We start from the raw sequence: 26,065 nt of genomic DNA, 5'->3' as shown, positions 1-26,065 counted from the left end.
AATCTCCTCTGCACCCCCTCCTGTGCAATCACATCCTTCCTATAATATGGTGACCAGAACTGCACACAGTACTCCAGCTGTGGCCTCACCAACTCCAACATGACCTCCTTACTTTTGTAATCTATGCCTTGATTGATAAAGGCAAGTGTCCCATATGCCCTTTTCACTACCCCACTAATATCCCTCCGTCTTCAGAGATCTATGGACATGCCAAGGTCCCTTTGTTCCTCAGAACTTCCTCGTGTCAAATGACTCCTTCCAAAGTGTATCACATCGCACTTTTCAGGGTTAAATTCCATCTGCCACTTATTTGCCCATTTGACCATCCCGTCTATATCTTCCTGTAGCCCAAGACACTCAACCTCACTGTTAACCACCCGGCCAATCTTTGTGTCATCCGCAAACTTACTAATCCTACCCCCCACATAGTCATCTATATCGTTTATATAAATGACAAATAATAGGGGATCGAGCACAGATCCCTGTGGTTTGCCACTGGACACTGGCTTCCAGTCACTAAAGCAGCCTTCTGTCATCACCCTCTGTCTCCTACAACTAAGCCAATTTTGAATCCGCCTTATCAAATTACCCTGTATCCCATGTGCATTTGCCTTCTTTATAAGTCTCCCATGTGGGACCTTGTCAAAGGCTTTGCTGAAATCCATATAAACTACATCAACTGCACCACGCTCATCTACACACCTGGTCACCTCCTCAAATAATTCAATCAAATTTGTTAGGCATGACCTCCCTCTGACAAAGCCATGCTGTCTATCCCTGATCAAACCTTGCCTCTCCAAGTGGAGATAGATACTCTCCTTCAGAATTTTCTCCAATAGTTTCCCTACCACTGATGTGACGCTCACTGGCCTGGCTTATCTCTACAATCCTTCTTAAATAGTGGAACCACATTAGCTGTTCTCCAGTCCTCTGGCACCTCCTCCATGGCCAGAGAGGAATTCAGAATTTGGGTCAGAGCCCCTGCGATCTCCTCCCTTAGCATTCTGGGACACAAATCATCTGGACCTGGAGATTTGTCCATGTTTAAGCCTGCCAACACCTCCAATGCCTTGTCATTCCCTATATCAATTTGCTTAAGAACATCACAGTCTCTCTCTCCGAGTTCGATACCTTCATCCTCATTCTATTTGGTGAAGACGGATGTGAAATATTCATTCAACACTCTAGCGATGTCCTCTGGCTCCACCCATAGATTGCCCCCCTGGTCCTTTATGGGCCCTACTCTTTCCCTGGTTACCCTCTTCCCTTTGATATACTTACAGAATATCTTGGGATTTTCCCTACTGTTACCAGCCAGAGCTTTCTCATATCTCCTCTTTCCTCTCCTAATTGCTTTCTTAAGCTCCACCCTGCACTTTCTGTACTCCACTAATGCCTCTGCTGATTTGCTTCCCTTGTACCTACTAAAAGCCTCTCTTTTCCTTCCCATCGTAACCTGAATATCTCTGGTCATCCATGGTTCTCTGGGCTTGTTACTCCTTCCTATCACCCTAGAGGGAACATATTGAGCCTGTACCCTCCCCATTTCCTTTTTGAATGCCCCCCACTGTTTCTCTGTAGATTTCCCCACAAGAAGCTGTTCCCAGTCTACCTTGGCCAGCTCCTGCTGTATTTTCCTAAATCCGCTCTCCCCCAATCCAAAACATTTTTTTTCAACTTGTCTATTTCTTTGTCTGTAACAAACTTAAACTGTACCATGTTGTGGTCGCTATCACTAAAATGCTCGCCCACCATCACCTCAGCCACCTGTCCGGCTTCATTCCCCAGAATTAGGTCCAGCAATGCACCGTCCCTTGTTGGACCGTCTACATATTGACCTAAAAAGTTTTCCTGTACACATTTCAAGAAACCCACTCCATCCAATCCCTTAACACTATGTCTATCCCAATTAATGTTGGGAAAGTTGAAATCACTTAATATAATTACCCTATTATTGTTTTTACAAACCTCCGCAAATTGTGCTCCTCAATTTCCCACTGACTATCTGGGGGTCTATAATAAACACCTAACAATGCGGCTGCCCCTTATTCCTAAACTCTACCCACAAAGCTTCATTCGATGCCCCCTCCAAGATATTAGCTCTCCTTACTGCAGTAACTGACTCCTTAACTAATAATGCAACACCTCCTCCTCTTTTACCTCCTCCCCATCTCGTCTGAAGATTCTATCTCCTGGAATGTTGAGCTGCCAATCCTGCCCGTCCCTCAACCAAGTCTCAGTGATGGCTACTATATCACAATTCCACGTGTCAATCCTTACCCTTAACTCATCCGTTTTACCTGTAATACTCCTGGCATTAAAGTAGAGGCCGTCCAGCCTTGCCTTACTCCCTTGAAACTTAATGCAGCTGTACTTCCTCTGACTTGATTGTTTTACTGTATTATGATGTGGCCTGTTTCCCTGTAGTCTTCTAAGCTTTCTCTCCTCAGATAATTATCTAATTCACTTTTGAATGCCTTGTTTGGCCCTGCCTCCACCGCGCTCAGATGGTGAATTCCAGATCCTAACTACTCACTGCATAAGAAAGTCTTTCCTCATGTCACCATTGCTTCTTTTGCCAATCACCTTAAATCTGGTTCTCAACACTTCTGCCAATGGAAACAGTTTCTTCTTACCTACCCTGTCTAGACCCCTCATGATTTTGAATATCTCTATCAAATCTCTTCTTAATCTTCTCTTCTCCAAGGAGAATAGCCCCAGCTTCTCCAATCTGTCTAAATAACTGAAGTTCCTTATCCCTGGAACCATTCTCATGAATCTTTTCTGCACCCTCTCTAGTGCCTTCACATCCTACCTAAAGTGTGGTGCCAAGAACTGGATATAATACTTCAACTGAGACTGATCCAGAGTTTTATACAGGTTTATCATAACTTTCTTGCATTTGTACTCTATACTCTATAAGTATGGCTTATTAACCACTTTCTCAACCTGCCCTGCAGTCTTCAATGATTTGTGCACATATACCCCCAGGTCCCTCTGCTTTTAGGAATACATCCTTTGTTTTATATCACCTCTCCTACCAAAATGTATCACTTCACAGTCCTCTGCATTAAATTTCATCTGCCACTTGTCTGCCCATTTCATCAATCTGTCTATGTCCTTTTAAAGTTAATCATTCTCAGTTCACAATGCTTCCAAGTTACTCAAAATTTTTTACAAAGAGAGGAAGTTCTAGGATGATGAATAAAGGGTCAATTCAGCAGCAGAATGGAAAGGCCCAAGGGGCACACATTATTGGGACTTCAGGGCCTTGTTATCAGTGAGCAGGCAAGTTGCAGACACTTAACGGGTGCCCTCAGGCAGCTCAGCAAAGTAGAGTTCTCGAAGATCGGGCAGCTGCAATTTCCGCTGTGCTCCAGGTAAGTTGTTAAAGGGAGAAACTGAGAAAGGGGGGCATCCAGAGGGTAACAGTGATGACCGGTATGGGTAGAGAGGGAAGGGTGGCAACCGGCGTCGTCTGTTTCGAGAGCAATTTAATAGGTGTTGAGCCACTTAGTTGAAAATGCAAACAGCCTTTTTCCAGGCACTTGTCCTGGTCGCCTGGTATTTTGTCTGCAACAACATGGTGGCTGCTGCTGTCTTGTCCTCAATAGGCTTAAAAACCTCTCTCAAACTCTTCTCACATGAAAAAAGAAGGCTGATTGGTGACATAATAAACATCTTTAAAATTATGAATGGTTTTGCTAGATTGGATACAGGGAGAATGTTTCTTCTATAGGCCGTTAATATGAGGTAGTCACCAAGAAATCCAATAGGGAATTCCGAAAAAACTTCTTCATCTTAAGAAGGTGGATCTCGCTACCACAGGGAGTACTTGAAGTGAATGGTCTAGATGCATTTAAGGGGAAACTAACAAGCATATGAGGGAAGAGGTAATAGAGGGTTAAGATGATGGATAATGATGGGAGGATAAATGATGGGAGGAGGATGGAGTGGAGAATAATCTCCAGCATGGGTTGGCTGGGGTAAGTAGCCTTTTTCTGTGCCGTATATCCTATGTAATCCTATGAAATATTGGCACTCCTCAGATGGATTTCTATGCCATATGGTTTACGATATTGATGTACATATTTTACAAGCTGTCAGGCACATTAATACAATGAAATAAGCCTGTGTGGTATCAGTTACAAGCATCTGTAGATTTGTCCAGTAGGTTAAGAAGCAATCAATCAATGATTACTGTCTTTATTAACAGTTAGTAGTTTAGTCATGAAAAGGCTAATTGTGAACACTTTGAACACTATTGGGTTAAAATCACACTGCAAAATTGCGAACAAATGTGTAATTAACTGCAGTGATGAACATGTTAAAAAATCTTAAAAGAGAATGCCATAAATATAACTAATGTTCATATCTAATATATTCACTAACAGTGGACAGAGGAATTTGATATTAATACATTATTTACACCTTGTTAACTCATTCATTAACGGAATTAGTTAAGAGGCTTGCTAATAAGCTTATAGATATATTTATGGCCGTTGGTTTTAACAGAGTTGTTATCACTGCATTTATCACTGCATTTAATCACCCATTTGTTAGTAATTTTTCACGGTGTGATTTTAACCTAATAGTGTTCAAAGGATTCACAAGCCTTTCCATGACTAAACTGCTAACAGAGCACAGGAAATCCAATCTCCTTGAGATGGAGAATGTTGGAAATGACACTCAGGCAGCACCTGACAGAAAAGGATGGCTTAACATTTGAGGTCAATTCTTTCATTAAACTGAGAGATTGCCTCACCACATTAACTGGTCTCTCGCCTTTCAGCTGCTAACTGAGCTGATCCACATTTCTGTCCATTCCCATGTTTGCATTTGAGATTTGCAGTGTCTGTGCAGTTGTATGGCCAGGCAAATTTGGATGCGTGCTGTTCCAACAACAGTTAAGGTTCTTGGTACCATCCAATACAAAGCTGCCTGTTTGATTGGCACCCCATCCAGCACATTAAACACACAGGCCCTCCACCATTGATGTATTATGTAATGCAGTATGCCCTGTTGCAGGAAAATTGAGGGTTCCTTTAAGAACCACCCCTTTAAAGATAATGGCACTTGGAATGGGATGAGACTTTCCGCAGTCAGGTGAACATTAAAGGGGAGGTCATGTGTGATGTGGCTTTGTGCTGTGTGCATTTTTATAAATTAAATGGTGTTTGGAACTTGGACTGTTCGAGGTCCATTGTTTGGAAAGAAAGCCCAAGATGCTAGGACCCTGCAATTGTACCATCTTGAGGATACAGTGCAGCAACTTGTCAAGCAGCCCCTCCCAAGCCCACAACCACCACCACCTAAAAGAACAAGGGCAGCAGATACATGGGAACACCACCACCTGGAAGCTCCCCTCCAAGCCACTCACCATCCTAACTTGAAAATATATCATCGTTCCTTCACTGTCGCTAGGTCAAGATCCTGGAACTCCCTTCCTAACAGCACGGTGACTGTACCTACACCACATGGACTGCAGCGATTCAAGAAGGCAGCTCACCACCACTTCTCCAGGGCAATTAGGGATGGGCAATAAATGCTGGCCTTGTCAGCGACACCTGCATCCCCAAACTGGGTTTAAGAAAAAGACAGCTTGGCTGAAAGCATTGGTCAACATTACTGCCAACTGTAAAATGATGAAGGAGATCTGAATGCCTGTTTAGCTTAGCTGAAGTGCAGCTCCAGACAGTTGTCACTGCATTGATAGCTCCCTTTTCACATATGACTGTAGTGTGGGACTAAAACAATTGCATCATGCCACATAGCGTATTGCAACTGTTCATAAATAAACCATCAACAAATCAGCTGCTGCCTTTAAATATTTCCCCATGATCCATCCAATTTATTAAGTCTACAACAATTCAATAGTTAACATTCTAGTTCTCATGCTGAGCTCAGAAATGAATCTTCAACGTTAAAGAGACTCAATGAAAGAAGAAAACTGTCTCCGGTTTGGACATAAAAAGCACTTGCTTGGACAATACATACAATCTGGTGCAATCACTCACCTCCTACATTAGAAATAAAACCCCAAGTTTTAAAAAATATCAGGTGCAGGTTGATTGTAAAGCCTCTCACTGTTCTGGACAAATCTTCCAACCAGTAAAGAGACAGGTTGGAAGGACCCCCTGAAGAGACTTGTTTTGGCTGGCCATCTGATACTTCTGTTTGCCTGTGTGATCATCCTTGAATGGTGTGGCTGGAGCTTAGCTGCCACTGTGTGAATGCCATACCAGAGGTGAATGGTTCTTTGTGGGGGTGGGGGTGGTGGGGAGAGATAATGGGAGACGGTTGTATTCTCCTGAGAGAGGCTGTCAATGATTGGCCCAGGCCTTCTGGTTCCCGGCTCATCAAAGACTGGATGTACGACCCAAGATACGTGTTAGGTCCCTGTGGAATTCCTGACATGCAGACCTCTTTGGGAATTCCCAGGAAGTCTGTACTTCTGACGGACAATTCCCCTACTCCCCGAGACCCTCCACAAAAGTTGGACAGTTCTGCGGTATTTACCTGGATAGTCACCCAGGAGATATTAAACAGAAAGATCCTAGTCTAACTCCTGGGTAACTATACAATTGACCCCCCTTCGCCAATCACTTACACTGACCCTCGACTCCCCATTCCACCCCATAACTACCACTCTCACCACTCAGTTACCCCTTTGACCAGACGTGGCTAGCTCCAGTACTTTACTAATACACTACATGACCTGACTACTCCCAATCCACCTACCCACCCACGCACCTGCCACCCTACCCACCTACCACCCTACCCACCTACCATGCTATCACCTTACCCACCTGCCACCCTATCCACCTACCACCTTACCCACCTGCCACCCCACCCACCTACCACCTTATCCACCTACCACCCTACCTACCTGCCATGATACCACCTATCTACCTGCCATCCCACCCACTTATCCATTTACCTCACCCACCTACCCACCCTACCACCCTATCCTTTCACTCATTCACCCATTCACTAACATTCATAATGGCCATTTAACCTTAGCTTATGGCAGCTAGTGACCTAAAAAGGGGTATGTCCAGTCTTTTCCTGACACTACAGCGCTGCGACAGACCTCTCCGAGGGATGCCGCACTGCACATTTCTGGAGAAGCCTGGCTTGGAAGACCTGGCCAGATATGAGGAACAGTGTAGGGACAGGCAAAAACAGGAGCACAGCAGCAATCCAATAATGGTTGCTGCTGCTCGGGAGATCCGGACCGTGATTTCTGAACTGGTGGGGTGGGGGAAGATATTTTGGAAGGTATGTTCAAGTGCCTGTTTCAGGTAGTAATATTCCAATGTTGTGTCAGCTGTCAGGGAGCAGGTGAAGCAGCAAAGCTTTTCTTCATAGGTTGAAGGTGGGTATAAAGTGCAAGACTGAGTGGACTGTCCATTATGAGGGTCATTTTACCTGGTTGGTAACCAAGACTTTTAAATCACCCACCTATTGTAGAACCTGCACGCTTTCTATCCCATTGGTTTTAGCTGATTGAACAATAGGCATGTTCTACACTGGGCAGGCAATCTGCTCCTCTAGATTATCACCCAGGTGCTGAATGTCAAAAATGTTCCTTTGGAGCGTGAAGAGAAAGAACTGGATAGACTAAATAGTATTTTCTCACTCTCTGTCAACAGATAATAATTAGGCACAGGAAACCTGGTTAATTTTCCCTTTGCCTCATCAAGGATGGGATAACTCACCCTTCCCCCCACCGCAGCCCAAAAATGTACTCAGTGCAGCCCAGGGATTGATCCTGGGGCCTTCCCAATGTCTAAAGCAAACACACTGGATATCAAAACCCATTGAGAAGAATAGGACGCAGGGTATTTTCCAGACTGATTTATCAATGAAGTCTCAAGAGTTATTTTCTCCATCATCAAGTTACTTTTGAAGTTTGGTTTGAAGCTAACTAGTCATTTTGCTGTGCTGTAGGTGAGATATATTATTATTCATGGCCTAACCTCTCACTCCATCTCCAGCACATTGGTGAATAACTACTTGAATGAGTTTGCATGAAGGTTTTTATCATGTGAGACAATGTAGATTAAACTACAACATTGAAAATGGCAAGAATAAAATGCTAAATGAGCAAAAGTAAAATCTCCCTGTGGCCTAGTACATTATTCATTTTTTTTTTGACGAGTAGAAAATGTATATGCTGTATACTAACAGCACAACCGGCATGAGAGCTTATTACTGGCAGTTGATGTAAGTGTCAGAAACCATCAGACTAAAACATGCACCAACCACACAGGGTGAATCGCTGAAAACAATCGCTGTATTCAAATAGCACTGAATAATAGTTTATGGAATTCACAAGCTGTAGCATCTTTATAGGGAATTTGTGGAGCTAACTTTTCAAGTTCAGACTGATTCCATTCTGATGGGAGGTGGATTTTGTGCTCCTGTTGGGGCAGGGAGTAGGCAGCAGCTTGTTTTAATATGGTTGGAAGTTTTGACCCCACCACCATCCAAATCTATTTTGCCTTCACAATGATACTTCATTTCAGAGATTTGATGAAAGCTGCCTTTAAATAGAACAGAATGAAGCACCTTTCCCATTGGAGTAAACAGGATGATGTTCAACACGCCTTAACCAGGAGTGGGTCTCTGAAAATGAAAATTTCACATCACACACACAAGGACAGTTCTGCCTCTTTATCTTTAAGCTTCCAACATTCTTCCTTTGCACTTCCTCAGATTCCCCCTTAAATAGTGCTTCCCCTTAATCTGGTCGACAGCCATTGTGCCCAATTGCCCACTAATTCCTCTCAACTTTCTTGTGCTCAAACAGTGCATGTGACAAATAGAGCCATAGAAAAGTTATGGCATAGGAAGAAGCCATTCAGCCCATCATGTCTGTGCTGGCTGAAAAAGAACAAATGCAGAAATACAGCAGAAACCATTTATTTAAGATGCGAGAAACACAATAAACTTCATAAAACCCACCATAACTTGATAACTTGCCTATAGCTCAAAACATTCATCATTCTTGTAGATTTTTTTCAGGTAATGCTTTAGCCTTGATTTGGACAACCTCATAAGGATCACATTAACTTTGGTTATTTTAATCAAATGGTAATCAGGCTGCTCTTGATGACTTACGTAACAATTATTGTAACAAACAGATTATTCATTGGTGAGACAAACTCAAAGAAACACTCACTCACTGGGTAAAGTGCCTTATTTTCAGGTCCTGTTCTCCATCATCAGGGCTAATTTTAACTGTGGGCATTGGTGTAAATCGGGCGATAAGGAACTGGCTGCTCATTATACTCTGCTTTACACTGAAGTCAATATTGTTAGAATCTGTCTTACACTATTTCCCTGCAGTTAGAATTACCCCTCCAACGTTCCAACTCTGAGGATAAAACGCAGAGCTAGTGCCTTCACAAATCACTGCTCTAGAGTAACACAACACTTAATATCTTTGTCCGAAATGTCTTTTGCTATTTAACAGACTACCATTAATGCAATATTCGGTTGCAGTTGCAGTGGATACACAAAGATACATAGTTAAGGGCAGATTTTAGTGGTGGGTAAACTCTGGCAATCTGGCCCTGGGAATGAAGGGGAGCTGCAGAATTTTTCATCGCTATTTCTTCCTATTAGGTGGAGCCCCACTGCGAGAGTGCAAATTTATATATTCTATCACACAGTGCCCATCCCAGGAGTTTTCATTAAAACAGGGTTCCACTGCTTATTTCAGCCGCAATTGTGGCAGCAAAGTTCAGGGCGCAGTTTACAGGACTGAACATATGAACAATGGAAATTGACCCTCGAACCCATCCAGGTCCGTCACACACAACTGCAAAGCCTTGTGCATCACAGTATTTACACTCCCCACTCCGCCTGAAAGCCACATGATCTCCTGGGAGAGGTGAATAACAAAAAAAAAAGAAAAATCTGGAAAATTCCACTCTGACCCTTTCAGACAATCGAAACTAGTCCAGGAGATCGCTGTCCTAAGTACTGAGGAATTAACTGCAGTGTTGGGACTTACGTTTTGCTGAAATCCCAGAGAGCACAATAAGGATTGTGGGTGCCCTATAGAAAAAGAAAACACTTGTAAGTAAACATTCTCTTTATGTTCTCTTCTTAGTTGATCAGATATGCATAAGGAAGGGTCTGCTTTAATTGTAAACTCCCCCTCTATGATAAGTTGAGCTGATAGCCCTCCCTTGATAGCTCCAACCAAACAGCATAAATTCACCTTGATATTATTGACAGGGAAGTTTGCTTCAATTGCTTGTTCTTAGGAGGTGAGCAAAACGATTGCTGGCAAAGCTGCACGTGTTGCCCAGTTGCTCTGAGAAGGTACATACGACCATACATATCAGTATACAAATCAGGAGCAGAGTAGGCCACTCGGCCCATCGAACCTGCTCTGCCATTCAATGGGATTTTTTTTTCTTCGTTCACAGGATGTGGGCTTCGCTGGCTGGGCCAGCATTTATTGCCCATCCCCAATTGCCCTTGAGAAGGTGGTGGTGAGCTGCCTTCTTGAACCGCTGCAATCCATGTGGTGTAGTTGCACCCACAGTGCTGTTAGGGAGGGAGTTCCAGGATTTAGACCCAGCGACAGTGAAGCAATGTTGATATATTTCCAAGTCAGGATGGTGAATGACTTAGAGGGAAACTTCCAGGTGGTGGTGTTCCCATCTATCTGCTGCCCTAGTCCTTCTAGATGGTAGTGGCTGTGGGTTTGTAAGAATTCACCAAGGAGCCTTGCTGAATTCTGCAGTACATCTTGTAGATGCTACACACTGCTGCCACTGTGCGTCGGTGATGGAGTGAGTGACTGTGGATGTGGTGCCAATCAAGTGCCCTGCTTTATCTTGGATGATGACAAGCTTCTTGAGAGTTGTGGGAGCTGCACTCATCCAGGCAAGTGGAGAGTATTCCATCACACTCCTGACTTGTGCTTTGTAGATGGTAGGCAGGCATTGGGGAGTCAGGAGGTGAGTTACTCATTGCAGGATTCCTAGCCTCTGATCTGCTCTTGTAGCCACAGTATTTATATGGCTAGTCCAGTTAAGTTTCTGGTCAATGGTAACTCCCAGGATGTTGATAGTGGGGGATTCAGTGATGGTAATGCCATTGAATGTCAAGGGGCAATGGTTGGATTCTCTCTTGTTGGAGATGATCATTGCCTGGCATTTGCATGGCACGAATGTTACTTGCCACTTGTCAGCCCAAGCCTGGATATTGTCCATGTCTTGCTGCATTTGGACGTGGACTAGTTACGTATTTGAGGAGTCGCAAATGGTGCTGAACATTATACAATCATCAGCGAACATCCTCACTTCTGACCTTATGATGGAAAAAAGGTCATGGATGAAGCATGTGAAGATGGTTGGGCCAAGGACGCTACCCTGAGGAACTCCTGCAGCGAGTCCTGGAGCTGAGATGATTGACCTCCAACATCCACAACCATTTTCCTTTGCGCTAGGTATGATTCCAACCAGTGGAGTTTTCCCCCTGAGTCCCACTGACTCCAGTTTTTCTAGGGTTGCCTGATGCCACACTCAGTCAAATGCAGTCTTGATATCAAAGGCAGTCACTCTCACCTCCCCTCGGGAGTTCAGCTCTTTAGTCCATGTTTGCGCCAAGGCTGTAATGAGGTCAGGGGCTGAGTGGCCCTGGCGGAACCCAAACTGGGCATCAGTGAGCAGGTTATTGCTAAGCAAGTGTTATTTAATGGCACTGTTGATGTCCCCTTCCATTATTTTACTGATAATCGAGAGTAGACTGATGGGCGGTAATTGGCTGGGTTGGATTTGTCCTGCTTTTTGTGTAAAGGGCATACCTGGGCAGTTTTCCACATTGCCAGGTAGATGCCAGTGTTGTAGCTGTACTGGAACAGCTTGGCTAGGGGCGCAGCAAGTTTTGGAGCACAAGTCTTCAGTACTATTGCCGGAATACTGTCAGGGCCCATAGCCTTTGCAGGATCCAGTGCCTTCAGCCGTTTCTTGATATCACATGGAGTGAATGGAATTGGCTGAAGACTGGCATCTGTGATGCTGGGGTTCCCCGGAGGAGGCCGAAATGGATTATCCACTCGGCACTTTTGGCTAAAGGTTGTAGCAAATGCTTCAGCCTTATCTTTTGCACTGATGTGCTGGTTTCCTCCATCATTGAGGATTGGGATTTAGAGGTGCTTCCTCCTCCAGTGAGTTGTTTAATTGTCCACTGCCATTCATGACTGAATGTGGCAGGATTGCAGAGCTTAAATCGGATCCCTTGGTTGTGGGATCGCTCAGTTCTGTCGATCACTTGCTGCTTATGCTGTTTGGCACGCAAGTAATCCTGTGTTATAGCTTCACCGGGCTGACACCTCAATTTTGGGTATGCATGGTGCTGCTCCTGGTATACCCTCCTGCACTCTTCATTGAGTTCGTGTTGATCCCCTGGCTTGATGGTAATGGGGTAATGGTAGAGTGGGGGATATGCTGGGCCATGAGGTTACAGATTGCATTCAAGTACAATTCTGCTGCTGCTGATGGCCCACAGCACCTCATGGATGCCCAGTTTTGAGTTGCTAGATCTAATCAAAATCTAATTAGCACGATGGTAGTGCCACGCAACACAATGGTGGGCACCCTCTATGTGAACGTGGGACCTTATCTCTACAATGACTGTGAGGTGGTCACTCTTGCCGATACTGTCATGGACAGAGGCATCTGCAGCAGGCCAGTTGGTGAGGATGAGGTCAAGTATACTCTTGTTGGTTCCCTCACCACCTGCCACAGACCCAGTCTGGCAGCTATGTCCTTTAGGACTCAGCCAGCTTGGTCAGTAGTGGTGCTACTGAGCAACTCTTGGTGATGGGCATTGTAATCCCCCATCCAGAGTACATTTGGTGCTCTTACCACCCTCAGTGTTTCCTCCAAGTCATGTTCAACATGGAGAAGCACTGATTCATCAGCTGAGGGAGGGCGGTATATGATAATCAGCAGGAGGTTTCCTTGCCCGTGTTTGACCTGATGCCATGAGACTTCATGGGGTCCGGAGTTGATGTTATGGACTCCTAGATCAACTACCTCCTGACTGTATATGACTGTGCTGCAACCTCTGCTGTGTCGGTGGGACAGGGACATACCCAGGCATGGTGATGGTGGTGTCTGGGACATCAGCCAAGATTTTCCATTTATCAGGCGGGCCCGCGCTGTGTGGATCACGAGCAGCAGCACTGAATACTACCTGTGCAGGGGGGGGGAGGAGGGAGCACAGGTCTGGTGCGCACTCTGCGCATGCACGCGAATGAGCACTTCAATCTCCCTGAGGCACAGAGCTGCCTCGGGGAAATTGAAGTACTTTTTGAAAAAATTATTAAGTACAATAAAAATTCAAGGAAACATGTCCCCTCATGTGACACAGTGGAACATGTTTTTAATTTAAAATGAAAGTTTTTATTTAATTTGTAATAGCTTCAGGAGACCTCATCCCGCTTGTGGATGAGGTTTCCTAAAAAACGTAAAGGCCGCTTGGCCTTATGAGTACAAGATGAAAAGCTTCAGCAACATGTTTCTCTTTTCAGCAATACTCATTCTATTGTAGGTAATGGGACTGAATGGGTTCGGACCTATGACAGATGTCCATTTTGCACAAAGACCAGGGTGGATTTTGACCCTACTGATCTTTACAGCCTTACAAATCCACTTCACAGGACTTTGAAGGGGAGATTTTCCTGGGTCTACACTCTGGAGCATTGCATGGTTTCAGTCACAACCCCCGTCTGCAAAGGGACGTGGCCGATTTATCTGCCATTAATAGAAATGGTCATAGACCCAGGAAAACCACCTCTTGAGTGTCAACCCATGGAGTGTGGGGCTGTAAACAAGTATCGGTCAGATCCGCTAGGGGTAGTAGTCACTCATCTCTGAAGGCCATTAGTGAGCCAGATAGGTTTTAACAGCAATTTGTTTTCTCACGGCATCCATCAAATAACCAGATTTTGATGAAGTTCCGATTCACTACAAACTGGCAGTGACCTAGGACATTTTGTCTTGTTAAAGCTGAAGGTAAAATAGAACAAAAGATGTCAATTTGCATGGATGGCTCTTAAAGGATGAGTTAACCCTTTGAGAACCTAGCAACCTTCTTACCCTTTTAAATATTCAGCCCTTTGTTATTGAAATAGCTGAATTGATTTCCTGTAATTTTCTTGTGATTAATGTTACAACCTATAATTAGGGAACTGCACCGAGCTAAAGAACAACTCATAATTCAAACGCATTTACAAATTGGAATGGCATTCTATTTTTGATGCTGGCATACAACACTATCCCTCATTTATAGGGCATCCATCACATAGCACAACCATCCCTATAAGTTTGCTTTGCAAGAAGAGCAGAGACAGCCATCGAGGGAGATTGGAGAGAAGTTAGGAGAATTGGCCGAAAGCAGGGCTGAAGTGGCAAATTCTGTGGAGCCTGCTGCATGAGGGAAGCGTGATTTAGGGCAAGGATTTCTTGGCAGAGGAGGCCTAATGGCTGAAGACCATTATTAGATGGGAATGAGGCGGAATGGCCAGTTGAGCAGAGTGGGCAAAGCATGTTGAGGCAGGGCATAGAGAAGATTGCAGAGCTAGAATGTAGCAGACGCAAGTGAGGGCAGAGACAATAGGAGTTTGTGACCCCGTGCAGGATTGACAGTGGGCTGTGAAATTTGAGATGATTCTGGATTTTGTTTGGGGTGGAGGAAGCGTGGGAGAAATTGAGCTTTTTGCAACATCGATAAAGGGCTTTGAGGTGTGCTAGGCGCAGAGGTAAGCAACATTCTTGAGGTGGAAGTAGAATGATGCTGGTGACTGGATGCACAGTGAGCAAGGCACCATGGTTAAGAAGCATCATCAGGTTCAATCAGATGAAGGCAAAATTAATGTTGGAGCCTGATGCTGTTTGGGGAGTTAGGATAACAGGATCAGTAGGAGATGAATATGTAGTAGTAATGTCACAGGCCTAGTAATCTAGGGGTCCAGGCTAATGCTCTGGATCATTGGTTCAAATCTCACCATTGCAGCTGGTGGAATTTAAACTCAATTAATAAAACCTGGAATTAAAAGAGAGTTTCAGAAATGGTAACCATGACAACTATTATTGATTATAATAAAAACCCATTAGGTTCACTACTGTGCTTTAGGGAAGGGAATCTGGCCTACATGTGACTCCAGACCTTTAGCCATATGGTTGACATTGAAATGGCCTTACAAGCCACTCAGTTCAAGGACAATTAGGGATGGGCAACAAATGCTGGCTTTGCAGCAATGCTTTCATTGTATGAAAGAACAAAGAAAAAAACATCGGGGAGAATTTTCTCCCTGTCGGTAGGGTGGGCGGGAGAGGGTGTGGAGCCAATCACTGCCCACGATCAGCTGCATGCCGCCATTTTATGTGGGCAGGCCATTTAAGGCCCGCTCAGCATGACCCGCACCCAGAAGCGCTCAGCATGGGGGAAGAGGGAGAGTTGGGGCCTGTGCTCTGGAGCTGGAGCTGCCTCAGGGAGATTAATTTCATTATGAAAAATTGAAAAAAAAATTATTTTTAATTATTCAGACAGGCTGGGACATGTTTACGAATTTTGATAAAAACTTTTGTTTCATTAATAAATCCTTCATGAAACCTCATCCTGCCCGTGGATGAGGTTTCATAAAAAATGTGAAGGCTGCCTGGGCTCTTCACCTGCCCTCCAACCTTAAGGTTGGACGGGCAGCCCTGACAACCTCTTCAATTAGTTAATTAATCGTCTTAACAGGCCTTTGACAGGTGTGTGCCTGCTGAACTGAAGATCGGAATGGCGCGCGGTGACGTCAGAACACATGGCCGATGTCAATGCCTGTCATTTTACGTGTCGGACAGAAGATTCTGCCCACGGTTTTAGTTGCGCCAATGCTTTTCCAAAAAATGTTCTGACACATTTGGGACTTGATGTGAAATGGTTGGTCAGACACCATTGCAACTATCAAAGAAGGAAGGTAGATGGAGAGGCATAGCTGGATCTCATCAATATATCAATGGATGCTGATCCAATGTTTGCAAATTAAGAAATTAAGGTGGTCAAAGATGGAACCTCAGGGCATGTTGCAGACTGTTCCAGTGATGGGTAGACAAGTTCCTTGAAGGAGATGTGCTGAGTGTGCGAGGACAAGCAGAACTAGATCCAAGCGAGGGCAAAGATGCTGGGTTAGACCAGGGAGGAGGGGCAGAGGAATGACTACAGTCAATGAAATCACATGTTTTTAAAAAGCTCTCCTACTACTAAGTTTAGGGCCAGGAGCAAGGCATAGAAAAAGAAAAGAGTTTTGGTAGTTTAAGTGTTAATGTTACAGCAATTAGGCTGTTCTGCATGAGTTTGTTATTGTAATAGTGCTTTGTTTAACATTACAATGTACAAGCTGAGATGATGTAAGGATATGTTTTTGCAGGATGGGTAGGTTGCCACTGGGAAAATCGAATGTCAAGATCCAGGAACACACTCTGTTGCACCAGATCCTCCGATCAATGCTCCAGTGGTGTGAGACCGTGCGAATTGAGCAATTCCCTTGCAGAAATCACAGGTTGGCCTTTAGAACTGCCAACTAGTGCAAGGTTAATATTCCTGGAATAGTCCATAGTAAACAGAGAAGTACTTACATTGACCAAGTGAGCAAGCTCGATTTCCAGTATAGATTCTGCAATTTTCGGTTTTGGTCTTACTGTCACGGCTATCACTTTTGAATTCACAACTGTGTAATTTCTGTGGGAGTGGTTAAAAAGCAAGAAAAAATGCATTTGAAAATTCGAACATACATACGAACATATAAATTAGGAGCAATAGGCCATTCGGCCCTTCAAGCCTGCTCCGCCATTCAGTAAGATCAAGGCTGATCTGATTGTGGCCTCAACTCCACATTTCGCCTATCCCCGATAAACTTTGACTCTCATGATAGTCAAGAATCTATCTCTGCCTTAAAACTACTCAAAAAATATTCAATGACTCTGCTTCCACCACTCTCCAGGCGAGAGAGTCCCAAAGCCTCACGACCCTCTGAGGGAAAACATTTCTTCTCATCTCTGCCTTCAGTGGGCGACCCCTTATTTTTAAACTGTGTCCCCTAGTTCTAGAGACTCCTATAAGGGAAAGCATCCTTTCAGCATCCACACTGTTAAGTCCCCTCAGGATCTTATATGTTTCGATAAAATTGCCTCTCAGTCTTCTCAGCTCCAATGCATATGAGCCCATCCTCTCCATCCTTTCCTTGTAAGATAACACCCCCATCCCAGGTACTGGTTGAGTGAACCTTCTTTGAACTGCTTCCAATGCATTTATGTTCTTTCTTACATAAGACCAAAACTGTACACAGTATTCTAGATGTCACCAAACCAACTATTATTCTTATCAGTTCTTCAAGAATGATTCTCTAAAAGGAAAGGAGTACAGGCACAATAAAAATGGCAGACTTCTTTTATTCAGGAGCATCGGTCAGAAATGAATGAAGCTGAAGAACTGGGGTAACATTTTGTGTAATTTAGGATGTTATTCTGGTTTTCAACTCACTCTATGGCCTCACTCCTTCCCTGTTTATGCAATCTCCCCATAACCTTCATAACATCATCCAACTTTGTCCCCGTCTTAGCTGATCAGAGAATGAAACCCTCGTCCATGCCTCTGTTATCTCTACATTTGACTATTCTAATTCTCTCATGCCTGGCCTCCCAACTTGCACCCTCTGTAAAATTGAGCTTATCCAAAGCTCTCCTACCTGGATTGTAGCTTGCACTAAGTCCCATTTACCCATCACCCCCATCCTCGCTGATCGACTTCAGCTCCCAGATTGGCAACATCATAATTTTCAAATTTGCATTCCTGTTTTCAAATCCCTTCGTGGCCTTCCTCCCTAAATTCTGGCCCCTTGTGCATTCCAATTTTAAGTGCTTCATCATTGGTGGCTTCGCTTTCAACAGCTTACGCCATATTTTTTGCGTGTTTTTATAATTGTTATAAAGGCACCAATCACTCGTAAGGGATTGTGCAAACACATTGTGGGTTCATTTATTAATTCTCGGCATATGTGAACAGATATACATGGCAGAAAGCTTGAGGAGGGCTGTATTAGCCTGTGTTCTGCTCCAGACCAAAGTGAAACTGAGGCTGGATCACCAGACACACTTCTCTTAAAGTGATGGCATGCTGCTTTCCCTTAAAGGTATATTACAACGGGTATGCTCAGGAATTCCCTCCCTAACCCTCTCCAGCTTTCACCTCCCCCCACTTTTTTGTGGGTGACAGGTCCTAAAACAGCCCTTGGGTAGCTCAGTATCAAAAATTGGTTGGTAGTCACTGCCATGAAGTCCCTTGGGATATTTTACTATGTTAATCATGCTATGTAAATGCCAATTGTTGTTGTGATTGTCAATTGAGAGTCAGCCAGCTTCTGCTATAAAATTGGACCATCAATGACTTAAAATTGGAGAGAAGTACGAGTGCAATGTGATTTTCCTGATAATTTTGAAATGTACGGTCAGTTTTCTGTCCGAAAGAAGCAGGGACATTACTAATATATTGAAATTGAAGTTGTAGGACTCCAACACCATTCTCATGTACAAATGGATGGAGCACTCAACATGGGTAAATCAATTGCACCTCAGTGAGTAATGCAAGAGGTGGCCAGTTACAACTCATTAAAAAAAAACTTTTCAGCAAATGTCAAACCTTTGTCACTACAGTCAATTAGTCATAAAGGCATCGGCAATTTATAAAAGGATTGTATTAAAAGTGTCCCAGATTCCACCCTTCTTTGAGATAGCTAAACTTTGTTCTTGAATTCAGCATTTAAAACTCTAAAGATGTTAAAATAGGATCAAACCAACCTTGGTGTACATGTGGAACTGATTAAAGCTATTGTGGTTTATCTCCAATTATTGAAAAGCATTTTACGAGTGCAGGTTAGCACTACCTCTATTAACATATGTATTCACAATGTGAAAGAAGTCTATGCATCAGATCTTCTCAAAGTGAGAGAGCATCTATTTTAGTGTAAGTATATTTTTAATTAAATATCTCTGCCTGTTTTAGAAAACTTGTTTTGAATGCTGTAGGTTTTAAAATGTAAATGAAACAATTGAATTTCAGCCATATTTGTAAATTTGCTGGCAGTATAGTATTAAAAATAGCTCTGAAAATGCATGATCCTTTCAGCTCACTCCTGTCATAATGTTGGTAAGTTTAAGGGCCACACATTAGTTTTGGATCTAGATTTACCTGCCTCTTAAGTTCAACTATTCAGTCTCTACCTACCATAAACAAGCCATTTGTGTAGAAGAGGGTAAGGACTCACTATGTCAAGAGTTCCTGTGTTTCCAGCCCTGAGTGTTAGCACAGCTATCTCTGGTCAAACCTACTTGCCAAACGATGGAAGTGCATCCATCTCAGAGTCCAAGTGATGATTGTGCTCCAGAATGTCCTGAAGAGGAAGCATGTTTTTAAAGGGGCACGTTCAGAACAGCACATGGATGGGAATGCCCCAACCTCCAAGTTCTCCTCCAAGCCACTCACCATCTTGACTTGGAAATTTATCGCCGTTCCTTCACTGTCACTGGGTCAAACTCCTGGAACTTCCCCCCTAACAGCACTGTGGGTGTACTGGCACCACATGGACTGCAGAGGTTCTAGAAGGCAGCTCACCAACACCTTCTCATGGGCAACTAGGGATGGGAGGCCTTGTCAGAGATACCCATATCCCATGAATGAATTGCAAGATGAATCTTAACTGAAGCTGAAGGAACAGTACCTCATCTTTCCACTGGCCACGTTGCAGTTTTCCAGACTCAACACTGAGTTCCATAATTCCAGATCATAACCGCTGCCCCTATTAGTTTATTTTCGTGTGGCAGCTGTTAGTGATGAATTTGTTGTTTCCCGTTTATACCTCCTCATTTGTTTCTTTACTGACCCCAGTCCCACCCCTTTGCCTTGCACTATCATCTTTTTGTCAATTATTCTCTTCTGCTTTTCCACCCTGCCATAGGCCTTCCCATTTGGTCTCACCGCCACCCCAGGCCCTCTCCAATTTCCCCATCTCTGTAGTTGCTTGAAACCTGTTACAGTTCTAGCATCTTCCAGTTCTGATGAAAGATCAATCATCTGAAACATTAACTCTGATTCTCTCTCCAGGGATGCTGTCTGATCTGCTGAGGTTTTCCAGCACTTTCCGCTTTTATTTTCTTGGAAACATTATCTTGGCAAAAGTGATCTTCTTCTTCTCCTTCTTCTTCTCCAAGTAGCATCCATGATTATTCAAGCACTGCCAAACCACAGCCTATAGTGTGATTTTGCTATGGGGCAAGGGGAGGAGGCAGGTCCCAAGTCTACCTTAGCTGGAATGTGGATTTAACCAGCACTTTTGGTGCTATTCTGAACCGCCCTCTAGCCAACCTAGCTAACCGGCCTCCCTCCCACGCCCAGAGCACAGTTACCCTCTTCAATGTTGCAATGTAACTGCAGACAAAGCATCCTTTGGGATACTGAGAAAATAAACTGACCACCTAAATTGCCAGTAGTGACCTTTTTTGTTGTAGTACTGCAAAAGAGGAATTCTTTATAATATTTGAACAATAAGAATTCAGGAGGTGTGCAAAGCTGATTGCCCAGCTAGGTATTCGCAGTGAGGAGGCCATGGGCTCAAAGTCCCTGATTTCCTAACCCAATTATTACAGCTTGTCGGGAATGTCTGGTCACAGAATCAGTCCTCGGATATCTCCACTTTTTCACATCCACCCTCCAATTTAAAGAGAATGGGAATCATAGAATGATGCAGCACAGAAGGATGTCATTCTGCCCATCATGCCAGGGCTGGTTCTTTGGTGGAGCCATCAAATTATTCCTACTCCCTGATCCCTTCACCACGGGCCAGTAATTATTTTTCCCTGCAAGTATTTATCCAATTCTCTTTTGAAAGTGACTACTGAATTTGCTTTCACCGCCCTTTCTGATTACAACAGCTCTCTGCTTAAAAATAAATTCTCCTCATGTCACATGTAAAAACAGAAAATGCTGGTAAAACTCAGTAGGTCTGGCAGTATCTGTGGAGAGAGAAAGAGTTAATGTTTTGAGTCCATGGGAAGAATTTTTGGGTTGGTGAGCGGGGCCGACACATAAAATGACACGCGGTGACATCAGGCGGGTGTCCCATCGTCACCGTGTGTCATTCAGATTTTCAGTTTGGCAGACGCGCAGCCAAGTCAGCTGCGCGCCCGCTGAACTGTCAAAGGCCTATTAAGGCCATTAAGAAAATAATTAAAATAGCTAAGATAGCTGTCCGTCCAACCTTAAGGTCGGCGGAGGCGGGCAAAGAGCCCAGGCGGCCTTCATATTTTTCATGAAACCTCATCCATGGGCGCGATAAGGTTTCATGAAGGGTTTATAAATTAAATTTAAAAATTTCAAACATTTAATAAACATGTCCCAGCTCATGTGACAGTGTCACATGAGGGGACATATCTAAATAATTTTTTTCTGTCTTAACAAAAACTTTTATTCCGAACTTAAACTCGCTGAGACAGCTCTGTGAGGGAGCGCTCAGCGCTTATGGGTGTGCATCACGCTGGGCAGGCTTTAATTGGCCCACCCATGTAAAATGGTGGCGCGGACCCAATTGGGATTCGTGCCAGCCCCTGCACAACCCCACCGAAGGTTGGGGGGTGGGGGGGTGAAATCTCCTCTATATGACTCTTCTTCAGAGCTAAAGAAGGAGTTAACGTTTCGAGTCCATATGACTCTTCTTCAGAGATTTCCAACATCCGCAGTATTTTCCTTTCTCCTCATGTCCCCTCTGGTACTGTGGCCAATCACCTGTGCCCTCTGATTGCTGACCCTTCTGCCATTGGAAACAGTTTCCCCTTATTTAGCCTGTCAAAAACCCTTTCTGATTTTGAAAGCCTTTATCAAATCTCCTCTTAACCTTCTCTGCACCACTCTGATATTGCGCCACCTATTGAATTGCTGCCATTTGCTTCATAACTGTTTGACTCTTAGTTGTCAGTGGACAACTTTTGTACAAAAGGAGGTTAAATCTGAAGTGTGGGTTTCCGGCAGTGAGTTTTAATGAAGGAAGCATTAGCTATCTGAATTTCAAAAGTGCATTGCTAGACAGAGACTTTGCTTTTAAGCAAACAGCTTTTAAAGTAGCTGTTTTTCTTCAGTTAAATGATATTGTGCTTGTTACTCCCTTAATAACTATGGATAAGAAAGTATTTATAACCATCAGCCACATGTTGCTCTGTCATTTTCTGTTCAATCAGCCCTATTCATGCTGCTGGAAATCATTATGTGGTCCAGAGGAAACAATTGCCTATGAATTGGCAGCTTTTGCAATGTAAGTCAAGCTGGCCTGAAATAAATTATCAGTTGTCAGGGAGGGTGTGAAAGTCTTAATGAGCCTGACACCAAATTAGCTTCTTTAGATTTTCCCTTCAGTGATTTGATTCATGGGGATGGGCAGGATTTTCAAAAAATAAATCTGTGTAGCACAGCTAGAACTGCAGATCTTTGTAATGAAGTGATAGTTAGCTTGGGAGTTGTTGTGATAGAGAAAGGGCAACTTAACCCTTGCTGTAATGCTATGTGCACTCACTTGTTGTGGCATGACCTGCCCATCAATGGGATAGCTCTTTGAGCAATTGAGCTGCTCTATTTGGAGAAAACCCACTGAAACCAATGGATAAAAAAAGAGTATGGACAGTACAGCTGGCAGGTCAGACTCCCTGTCAACAGCACGTACTGGGAACAACAGCCTTACACCTCAAAGGTTCACCTCACATCTATGACTTCGTCAATGTTCAGCTCAGTAAACCTGATTGGTTGACTTTCAGACAATCAAGGCACAATTATTTTTGATAAAGAATTTAGAGTTATGTTTTTCATGTTGTGAAGATGTTGCAAAGTGCTTCACAGCTAATGAATTACTTTGGACTAGTTGATTCCATAACTACCAAGGTGTCAAAAACAGCAGGAAGGAACTTCTCCCCTTGGTGGAGGGATCAATAACCAGGGGGCATAGATTTAAGGTAAGGGGCAGGAGGTTTAGAGGGGATGTGAGGAATCTTTTCACCCAGAGGGTGGTGGGAATCTGGAACTCTCTGCCTGAAAGGGTGGTAGAGGCAGAAACTCTCATAACATTTAAGAAATATTTGGAGGTGCACTTGCGATGCCATGGCATACAAGGCTATGGGCCTAGTGCTGGAAAATGCGATTAGAATAGTTAGGTACTTGTTTGACCAGCGCAGACTCGATGGGCCGAAGGGCCTTTTTCTGTGCTGTAGACCTCTATGACTCTATGAGCAGTTGACTGAATGTGCTGGTAACCTGTTTATGGTGGCGAATGACTGCTACAAGGGATACAAACTGAACACTCTGTGTTTCCTCAAATACCTTATATCCATCTGAGCAAGCAAAGGTAGACTTAACGCTTAATCTGTAAAGCAGAATTTCTGATTACAAAGTGTTCCTTTGGCACTCTTATGGTGTCACTTCAGATTTTGTATTCAAATCCTGGAGTGGAATTTGAACCCACAACCTTCTCAGAGTGCAAGTACATGTACCTGAGTTAAGCTGGCAGTTAAAACATGGGCAGGTCGATTTTCCTGTCCCTGTGCTCAGGATTCAGTACCTCAGCTAAGTGGCCAGTCTCTTTATATGAACCTGGACAATAAGTGTGGGCAGACTATTTGACCACAGGGCATCACAGACTAGATTAATTCTAGTCTTATCTAGCATATTAGGGCGCATTTTCAAATGAGGGGCCACAAATGTCTTATATCTGTGGGGTGACAGACCATGTGTAGCACCCCCAGTAATGTCTTATATCTATGGCACCCCAGCCTGCATATAAGTCAGTCATGGCTTAGTTGGTAGCATTCTTGCCTCTCAATAACAAGGTTTCAGGTCCCACTCCAAGGACTTCAGCATAAAACCTAGGCTGACATTTCCAGTGGAGTGCTGCCCTATTAGAGGGATGAGGCATTAAACTGAGGCCATGCCTGCCCTCCCAAGTGGATGTAAAAGATTCTGAAGAAAGCAAGGGAGTCCTTGGTGTCCTGGCCAATCTCTTAATCAAGTCTTAAAAACAAATTATCTGTTCATGATCACATTATTGTTTGGGAGAGCTTGTTGTATGTAAATCAGCTGCTGTGTTTCCTATTACAACAAACTACACTTCAAAAAGTACTTAATTGGCTGTAAAGTGCTTTGGGATGCTGGGAAAGGTACTACATAAATGCAATTTTTTTTCCCCCAGTAATATCTTAAATCTACAAGGTCCCGAACTGTGTATGGTGATGGTGTATTACAGTTCAGTCAGGGAGGCCGAGTTGCTTAGGCCACATGCACTTCTACTTGTGCATTATCGTCTGGAGCTGTGGACAATGATGGTAGAGGCTCCAACATTCTTTCCATCACATGGCTGACCAGGAATCTCTCCCGCTGTTACCGCCTGCCACTGGCATGTATTGGAAGGATCTTCAGGTTGATATCCAACCTGTTTGGCCACATTATGAACAGACCTTCCTTGACCATCAAGTCCTGGGGTGGGATTCAAACCCAGAACTTCTGGTTCAGAGAAATGGACACTACCCACTGCACCTCAAGACTTCCTAGACTGTGAGCACCTCTCTTAATATCTCACCTGCTTAATATCTATGGGATTTCAGATGTGTCTAACACTCCCAGTAATTTATTTGATCACGATGATTTACTGATCAATTAATTTCCACAAACTATTACAATTTTCGGGTTGTGCTCTTTATAGAAAAAGCAAGGTGCCATAAATTTTAAGTGCGGCAAAATATCAGAGGCACCATGACTGCTGGCAATATCTTTGCATGCTTTGCCCCCTATTTCAACAAGGGTCTTACTCAGTCAAAGTAATGATTTACAAAATAGTAGCCTGAGAAATAGTTATAGAGGACTGGATTTTCCGGCCCCCTCTCGCCAGGGGGATCTTCTGGTCCAATCGTAGTGAATGGAATTTTCAATGGCCTGCCACATCCTCAGCAGGGAAGCCCGCCACTGCGGGAGGTGGGGCGAAAATTATGGCCAGAGTTATTTACAACTCAGAAAGAGGCCAAGGCCATTCAGCTCATTGAGTCCATGCACCTTTCTCGATTCAGCCCGTGGAGCAATCCAGTCAGTTCCAATCTTCCCCTCTCAATCCTCCTAATAGCACCTTGTTACATGATTGTACTGAGCATGCGCCCACAGGAGGGTCAGTAACCAGAGAACACAGATCTAATGTAAATGGCTAAAGAACTAGAGGAGATATAAGAATTTCTTTTATTCAATGAATTGTTATGATCTGGAATGTGCTGTCTGAAAGATTGCTGGAAGCAGACACAGATTCAATAACCACTTTCAAAAGAGAATTGGATGAATGCTTGAAGGGGACACATTTGCCAGGCTATGGAGAAAGGGCAGGGGAGTGAGACCAATTGAATATTTTCCTTCTGTCTTGCATCATACCATGATTCTATACTAGCTGTGACAGTCATTTATGGGTCTGAACATTATACTTAGCAAGTAAGGTGATGCAGTTTTAATATTACTGATAATGAGAAACATTATCAAAACATTATCATGATGCTGTAAACAGAAATATGGTTTACCTAAAATCCATTAGGCGCCTGCTGTACATAATAGCTAATTGCTCCATGGTGGTTACATTGCAACAGTAATTTTAAGCTTCATCAAACAGTGTAAAAACCTTTTCAGAATTGGGAAAGGTGCTTGGGATAATGGCTGACCTTTGCTCAAATGAACATATTTGTAAATAGTTACAAATATCCTTGGTTCCCCGGAAATTAAATCTCTACATCTTTAACTGGTGTAAGTAATTGGTGTGCTTTGTGCACTCCTTTATTCTTCTGTGAAATACAGGAGTTATCTCATTTCTTTTCCATCACTTATTGCAGCCAAATCCCCATGACCCCTTCTGGTCAAATCACATGACTCACAAACAGCAGATACCCACAGCTATGATATGTTGCCCAGGAGTAAATGAAAAATGAAAATT

General features: G+C 43.6%; 1 protein-coding gene across 1 annotated transcript in view; it reads right to left on the bottom strand.

The window, feature by feature from the left end:
- Positions 1-26,065, bottom strand: part of adgrb3 (adhesion G protein-coupled receptor B3) — a 1,012,398-nt gene that overhangs the window by 277,464 nt on the left and 708,869 nt on the right. The window contains exons 15-16 of the mRNA XM_041188763.1: positions 16,656-16,758; positions 10,025-10,068 (exon numbers count right to left, since the gene is read on the bottom strand). Of these exons, the coding sequence (XP_041044697.1) occupies positions 10,025-10,068; positions 16,656-16,758 (147 nt within the window). The remainder of the gene's footprint in view (positions 1-10,024; positions 10,069-16,655; positions 16,759-26,065) is intronic.

Source organism: Carcharodon carcharias, chromosome 5, assembly GCF_017639515.1.
Source record: "Carcharodon carcharias isolate sCarCar2 chromosome 5, sCarCar2.pri, whole genome shotgun sequence".
Classification (NCBI taxonomy): Eukaryota; Metazoa; Chordata; class Chondrichthyes; order Lamniformes; family Lamnidae; genus Carcharodon; species Carcharodon carcharias.
This window is presented reverse-complemented; position numbering and strand designations above follow the sequence as displayed.